This window comes from Gavialis gangeticus, unplaced genomic scaffold, assembly GCF_001723915.1.
Source record: "Gavialis gangeticus isolate Ggan-Ray unplaced genomic scaffold, GavGan_comp1, whole genome shotgun sequence".
Classification (NCBI taxonomy): Eukaryota; Metazoa; Chordata; order Crocodylia; family Gavialidae; genus Gavialis; species Gavialis gangeticus.
Window position 1 is genome coordinate 141,400,935 of NW_017729025.1, and position 8,343 is coordinate 141,409,277.

The 8,343-nt window shown below is 40.8% G+C and overlaps 1 protein-coding gene across 2 annotated transcripts in view; it reads right to left on the bottom strand.

Moving 5' to 3' along the window:
* PIK3C2A (phosphatidylinositol-4-phosphate 3-kinase catalytic subunit type 2 alpha) overlaps positions 1-8,343 on the bottom strand; it is a 115,563-nt gene that overhangs the window by 4,436 nt on the left and 102,784 nt on the right. For both annotated transcript variants that reach the window (XM_019519659.1, XM_019519658.1), the window contains exons 23-29: positions 7,749-7,918; positions 5,621-5,777; positions 5,089-5,198; positions 4,215-4,422; positions 2,057-2,181; positions 833-950; positions 656-737 (exon numbers count right to left, since the gene is read on the bottom strand). In XM_019519659.1, the coding sequence (XP_019375204.1) occupies positions 656-737; positions 833-950; positions 2,057-2,181; positions 4,215-4,422; positions 5,089-5,198; positions 5,621-5,777; positions 7,749-7,918 (970 nt within the window). The remainder of the gene's footprint in view (positions 1-655; positions 738-832; positions 951-2,056; positions 2,182-4,214; positions 4,423-5,088; positions 5,199-5,620; positions 5,778-7,748; positions 7,919-8,343) is intronic.

The window sequence follows — 8,343 nt, forward strand, 5'->3', positions numbered from 1 at the left end:
GTGCCCACATCCCCCCACATCTTAGTGTCATCAGCAAATTTGAACAGGGTGCTTTTTACCCCCTCATCCAAGTCACTGATGAAGATGTTGAACAGTGCGAGCCCGAGGACTGAGCCCTGCGGAACCCCACTGCCCACATCCCTCCAGGTAGAAAATGAATTTGGGGCTGGGGCAGCACAACCTCAGCCCCTCCTCCACTATCTGCCTAGTGACACCCATGTTGCCAGCAGCAAGGATCAGGCCCCTTGTGGCTCCCCTGCCTCTGGCACATCAAGTTGAGGCATGGCTCTAGTTTCAGGTATTTGGCATTCCAGCCAAAAAGATTGCTGACCCCTGGCTTGGAGGCTGAGAGTGAAAGCTTTGATTAAATTTCTTTGATAAAAAGGTAAAGCACTGACTAAGCAAGAAATCAAACACACTGCACATAGAGTTTATTTATAACTCATGGAATCCACGCAGTATAGGATTTACACTTAATGATATTTTCAGAAGTAAAAACAGGAGACTTGGTATGACAAGTGAACATTTTCTGAAGTGGAAGTTATCAAACTAGAATTACTTGAAAATACTTTTACATTAGCCAGTACTGAAGCCCTTTACAGTATATATTGCAGTCACTCAATTTACCACCCTACAAAAAAAGCTAGATATCTACCTGCATGCTTGGCTATTCCGTCTATTCCTTCAGCTTTATCATCACGAAGTAAAGGGTGGAAAAAAGTATAAACAAGATCACACTGAATTTGGAAAAAAAAAGTTACACATTAGTTTAAAATGTACTAAAATATCAAAGTTGAATGTTAAATTTATTGAAAAATCTTTCAATATTCACCTCGGCCACCTCTGCTGAACCATTCATCAAACTTTGTATATAACTGTTTAGCTCTACTTTTCTTTTGGCTGCTACTTCCTTTATATGAGTTCTTCCCAGAACCATCTTGTTAGGAAAGCTGCAAGAGAACGACAGAATAGATTTTGCTGCTGAATTCTGATGTAGTTTAACCACACGTTACATCCCTAAATGTTGATATCTATTCTTGACAAGTGAAGTCACAAATTGATACAATGGCACATTCATTTTATTAAGTTCAATCTACGTATTAATATTAAGGAAGCACAGTTGTAGCCAGCACACAGAGTGACATTAGAATACGTGAAGGTTGCAAAGTCAAGCACTTCAAAGTTCAGAAACATTGGTATTAAAGTTGCCTGTGCAACCCCTGCCATTTGAGCTACAGAGTAACCAGCAAAAGTAGTAGATGGCTGTGCTTCATGAATAGCAGTCCTAGAGGGGAAATGAGACATGGCCAATGTGTTTTTTGCCGTTATTTGTTGCCAGTTGTGGCATGGTGAGACTTGGGGTCTTGGGTTCCATTCCACACTTCAGGGGTGTCCACTCCTCCTAATGGGCACAGGCCATCAACGTGGAATACACCCAAGTTGTACCCTTCTTTTTCCCCCCAGCTTGTCCCAGTCCCATCTTTTTCTCCCCCCTAGCTCCTTATATCACCTCTATTCTCCACACATCAGGCTCATCACCCTAGTCCAAAACACTCTTACCCCTCTGAAGACCCCAAACTCCTCACATTTCCTGCTGTGCTCCAACCCCAGCTTCTCTCCCTGGGTTTCCTATTTAATCAGTGTCCTTCTCCACTCTGGTCTCAGTGTCTGACCAACCAGTCCTAGTTCTCCCCTCGCTTCTGGCCATGACACCCCTTTACCACTTGTGTCACCCCATTAAATTCTCTTTCCTTCCCATTCTCACTCCAGTTCTACTACTTTCTTCATTTCCAGCTCTCCTCTCCACTGTGTTCTATCTTTTTAACTGCCTGAATTTAGCAGGAGCTGAATGACAACTCAAGAAAGGCATTTCTTTGTACCCCGAGTTCAAGGGACCTAATTTAGAGCAGTTCACAACTGCAATTACTGGGAATGTCCTGTTCAGCTCCAGGCTGTAACATGCTTGGTATGGATGGAATCTTCAGGGAAGACTGCTGTGAAACTCCAGCATGCTTCTACTAAGCATGCAAACACATATTAAGGACTTGGAACATACCCTGGTAACTTCCAAAGAGGAAAGAGAATACCAAGTTTGTTGTGGAATTCCTGGAACTCATCAAATGTCCGGAAGACAAATGCTGGCTCGGCTTGCCCTTCTCTCAAAACTCTCACAACATAGATCTGCCAAGAGAGACACAACATTTACATATTTTAACATCTCTTCCTCCAGTAAATCCTTTCTGGTGCAGTATTTGCATTCCAGGACCAAATCAGTTTTATTAGTAGTAACTATTATTTCTAGTAACACATTTTTTGTCTATTATACACAATGTATATCCATGTATTAATCACAAAGGCTGAGAAAAATGCTAGTTTGGTTCAACTGTTAGTACTTGTCCTAAGTCAGGAGGTTGAGTATACATCTTCCACTAGGACTTGGGTGTGGGAAGACATACAGGAAGCCAAATTTAGTGCATCACTGCAGATATAACTTGCCAGAGACAATTTCCTATAACTTCAAAATGAAGGATCATTTATAGTTTAAATTCTTTCAGTACATTTAGGAGCTTTGTGAATCAAATAGTTAAAATCATTTTGAGAGAGATTGTTTATCAAACAGTATTTCACTCTATTCCTATCCAAATCTGACTCTTAGGGTCTATAGCATACTCCCTGAATTGCCCTGTACAGCCCAATTCAGAGTGATTTTGACCAGACCTATTTTTTACCCTGCTTTTTTAATAGTCTATCCTACCCAATATACAAATGTCACCTCCCCTCAGTTCTCTCTTTATATGAATCTTTTCTGAACAGTACTTAATTCCAGTCATGACAGCTATTCTTGTTAAGCTTGTTATGCTTATAACATCCATTTTTACATCTACATCAGCGAATCAAGACCCTCCATCACACTGCACCCGGTTTGTGCCATGGCTGCTCATGGCCCAGCAGCATGGTGGCGACCCCAATGCATCAGGACCAGATCAGGTTGTCCTAAGCAGCTCTGTACTGTACCTGGGCTGCCCATGTGCACCTCTGCTGGGCCAAGGGCAGCAGGGGCTGGGTCACTGACATCACTCTGCCTCCCTCCCAGGTCAGGCTGGTCATGATCCATTGTGGCAGCCTTGCACTGCTGGGCTGTGAGCAGCCACAGCACAAACCAGATGCAGTGCAGGGCAGCATAGGGCTGGGTCCAGGGCAGAGCCATAATCTGCTTTCTGCGTGTCCCTGTGATGGGTGCTAGTTCCACTGACAGTGGCCAGGCACAGCTGCTTCCTATGGAACCAGCATCAGTTGCAGGGATGTGCAGGGAGAGGATCATGGCTCTGTCCCAGCCCCAACCCCACTGTCACTGCCTTGCAATCCTGGCCCTCCTCACCCATCCCACTCCTAGACTCTGCCCCCTGCCTGTCTGCAGCCCTATCCCAACTGCCCAGCTGAGAGTAACCTGCCCACCCTGTCTTAGATTCTAATGCCTCCACTTAGAAAAACCAAGTTCACCCTTCCTGAAGAAATCAAAGAGAGGTGGTTTATTCTGTACGTTCATAGAGCGCTAAAGTACAGAATACTGAAAAGTTAATTAAAACCACAAATTTCCACTTATAAAGCACCGTTTCTTCCCCCATCAGCTTATTTCTGGTCTCTCCTTCAGGAGAATACATAAGGTATGTGAAAATTTACATTTATAATGTCTTTAAAAAAAGGGGAAGAAGAGCTACTGCTTGGAAGGACACAGCAGATGCTATGCTGTAACTGCTGCTGCATCAACATAAGCCTAGAGAAATAAAAGTGTGCTAAAATCACCCCAACAGTGATCCTGGTTGACGCAGAGTTCAACCCGGGGCAGTTTTGCTCCAAATATACATTTGTCCATATCCATAGTTCTACAGTTCAAAGAAAACAATATATTTGGTTGATATAATTAGCGGAGCTTATGCTATAATGCTTTAGTTTCTTGACAAGAACAGAAATAAGTAGCTGAGAATTAGTGAACCAAGTTCATGCTGAAATACATCTGTGTTTAGGATATTTTTTCATTTTGTTTTGGGCTTTTGGAATCCAATTCAGTAGTCCAGTAGAATCCAGTTCACTGGTCAAGATGAGAATTGTTTTCCATGGAAGAAGGACATATGAACAAAGCAAACAATGGTGAAGAGATATGGCAGTAAAAGCAAATACAGACTGAATTTTCATATTCAACAATATCCACTTACATAATGTTTATCTGGGTTGTACCTCTTTTGGTATGTGAACACACACACTTCCTTAATTCGGCCATCTTGCTTGAGAGAGTACGTTCTGGGAGAAAATGAGAGGATGGGCTCATCATTGGAAGGCAGGCCTGAGAAACGCAGTTGAGCCAAGTTGTGAATGAAAAAGTTGAACTTTGTGGCAACGCTTCCCAAGCTGGATTCAATCAGCCTGCAAAATGAGAAAATATCTTCAAATATAAGAGTGCAGTTACATACTCTGAATGCACAGCAATTTTGTTTTGTCAGTGCACTACATTCCAAGGAAGAAAGAAATAAATGAAACCCTTACCAAAGGCCTCAACATTAAAATTTAGACTGAAAATGGTCACTGATCCCCAGTGACCATCGTACCTTATTTACTGAGATAATATACATATTAACCAAATTTTGACTACTGTGCATTCCCAGAAAACGCAACCATTTCTCTGTAAGAGGGTTTCAACTTGATATAACTTTAGAAGTCTTGCAATAAGCATGAAATCAATTTAGGGCATCTCTCTTTCATTAACTGCAAGCATTATGGACAGATAAGGCTGAATATAGTGATTAACCTTTTAATGCATGCATTAGAATTTTCTGTATTAGATTGCTCATTTAACACACCACAGGAGCATTTTAACGCAACGGAAGTGTCTTTGAAATTGAAGTTAGGTATTCAACTCAGTAATGGATAATATTATTTTATTTTATGATTAAAGGAAAACCGTAATATTAATGAACTTTTATAGCTAAGTATTTATAGAACACTTTATTTTTATTTTAGTATCACAGTGCAGAATTTGAGCAATGAGATTGTGTATTCAAGTTCTGTTTCACTTGGTCACTACTCTGGTACCTTGTGAAGAAAATTGTAGCTTCTGCATCCGTAGTTTGGGGTTGTAGAGCATCCTGCACATATTTTAAATCCTGAATTCCAGTTAGCTCTGGTAACCCGGAAGAAAGCATCTATAGAAAGCAACAGAAGGTTACTATATTTTCACAATGGAAAATGAATTAAAGATTTTCATGTTTAAATACCACCACCATTTTAACTATTTTTAACAAATGCAAAGTTTTGAAATTCTTTAGATGTTACTTTTGATTTAATTTCTATGGTGAAAGCTGTAAGTACTTTCTATTCTTAAATTTTCACGGCCCAAACAAAGGGAAACCAAATCCAATCCCAGTTACAACTGTTCCTGGCCCTTCCAAGGAAGCACTGCTATGTCTGTGATTTATAGCAGCATGTGGTAAGAAATGCTGGTGTATAAGAGCCTACAATTTAGGATTTTCAGTGCAGATTTGATCTGTCAAAAGTAACTGGGGATTTAAAATACATGCATAGGGAGTTAAACACAAGAACACAGTGAGCAATAAAACACTATTACCAATGAAAGCAAGTTAAGAAAGAGGTTTGCACGTTTCCTTATTAAATTGTATGCTTGGCAGCACAGATCCACAAACAACTGGAAACGAATAGTAGGTTTTTCACCACCGTTGATGACATAGGCCATATCTGATGTTAGCACAAAAGGAGCTCGATCCCTGTTTAAAGAGAAGAAACATTAACATGTTACCGTATTTACTTGAACACAAAATGAAGCCTTCCTCCCCCAGTCAGCATTGGAAAAAAGCCCCTCAGTTGCATACAAGGAAGCTTCATTAAATACATTGTCTATCTTTAAATTGCTGGCAAACCAGCATGTGCTCAGCAATGAAAACCAACTATGAAGTTGATTAAATGCAGCCATCACTGAGCATAACAGTCAAATACATAGCACATACTAGGCAAATATGATGCTTTTTTGCACAAAAGTGTGTGGTTGTATACACACACACATACACTTTATATTTTTTTTTCTATAAACCCAAAGGGCACCAATGTCTGTAGATTCATAATGTAGAAGTTAGAGGTAAGAAGTTTAACACAATTTTAATCAGTAACACACTGAAACCCCTGGCAGATGTTAATTTAATCCCACAATGGGATCTGAGAAATTTTATCCCTGTCCCATCAATCACATGTCCTACTACACCAAATGTTCAAAGTCTACCATGCATGGTAGTTGGGATCTGGGATAAATTCCTCAGATCTCACTGCATGTTTGTCAGGATGTGCAGCTGGCTATATGAATTCTAAGGTTCAGAAAGCTCCCAGATCCCCAACTGCCTGCACCACATATCCTGAAATGATACTTGTGAAGACAGCCACATTCATGCTAGTGACACAGGCAGCAGGGGATAAACAAAACTTCATGGACTTGTCAACCAAACATCTGGCTACATGGTGCAGCTCTACATGTCCCCACATGTGGGTACAGCTTATCAGCTCATACATGGGGACATTTAAAGCCATGCCACACAGCCTGATGCTGGGATGCACACTACATGTTTGAATTTAAGTGCAATACAAGCCAGCTGGAAAGATGTTCCACATTAAATGGAGCACTAAAGTTACATGAGGCATGGAACATCTTTTGGGTTGATTTGCCGCTTTATTGAGGGATGTATTGGCTGAATGTGCAACATATCACCAGCACAAGGAACTAACCAAATGTGAATTCTGTTCTTTACTTACCTTTATATTGACAGTAGAGGTGTACCAATATATCAGTTGCATATTGGATTGGCACCGATAAGAGGGAAATTTACATTATAGGCTGTCAGCATTTTTTGGCTGTTATAGCTGATAAAGTTCTCCAATAAATAATTAATTATGCCATCTGGCTGGGGCCCCCATATGCCTGGGTTCCCCTGGAAAATGGTGCGTTTCCCCTTGCAGGTGGGCAGCATTCTAGCCTGCAAGGGGTCCTGCGTGCATGTGGCCAGGAAAACAGCCGGGCAGCGTGCTTACCAGCTCCCTGCAGGTAAGTCTATGGAGAAGGGGCAATCCTGGCAACTGAGGGAGGACAGACAGAAAAAACAAGTGTGTGGGTGAGTGTATTCACCAACGAAAAGCTATATGCTTTGCTAAATCCAAGCATGAGGATTTTTTATACCAACTCATTGCTGTGCTACACCTATAAGACTACTATAAAAGGAAACTAGCCACAGTTATACTGTAATGTGGAGATGAGTCATTTCAAAAATGAAAAAACACCCAGCTTGAGACAATCCCATCGTCCTTCTGAGAAAACCTAACAGACATTGACTTTGAGGGGAACAACTAAGCTAAAGTCATGAAGGTGCTTTACGTGAAAATGCAAAGCACAGTCTGGAGAGGCAGCCTTTTTAGTAAAATAAATAAATAAATAAAATAAAATAAAATAAAATAAAAAAAATAGGAAGGCAGGGAGTTATGGCCAGAGTTTACTACAACAGGGAGCCAAAGATTTGAAATACTAGATGTCTATACCAGGGAACTCAGAAGGCTTTTGGAAATCATGTAGTTCCAGGAAATCACTAGTTTCCACTCTGAGGATAGGTGCTGACCAACACGTAGATATTAAATCCTACATGAGAGGAATTGGAAGGTGGCTCACATTTTCAAAAAAAATGTTTAGTCATAGAAAATACCTTTTAAAGCTACCGAACATCTGTGCGTGGCCCAAAAACCTTCCAAAGTCAATATGAAACATATGCCCCGTGCTTCGAAGCATTATGTTGTCATTGTGACGGTCACAGATACCCAATACATATGTGGCTACACAGCATCCAGCACAAGAATAGATGAAGTTTTCAGAAGCCTGAAAAAAGCAAAAAGGTCATGAGCCGAGTATGCCCTGAGAAAAATCTTAATTCCGTGTACCATCTATTCAGGGTTCATTTCTACCAGTGGGGCTAAAGGCAGCTGCCACAGCTCTCAAGCCTTTTTTGTACTTCAGCAGTTACTAACTTGAGAAATATTCCATATGTCTTTCACTTGAAAACAACAATCCATTCAAGAGTCATTAAAAGTGAAAGCAGGTAACAAAGAAAAGGTTGTTTAGGGAAACAAAACAAAATATATTTGGCAAACTATAGTTTTGTTACAGAATGCTGTACCCAAGAAAAACAGTTATTCACACGTCAAGTGGCAGAAGCCAAATGGAATGGAACGCATCTCCTAAACTAGGGGGTCCCAAAGTTTTATCCCTGAAGGCCTACTTCAAAGGGAGAGACTTATGGCAGG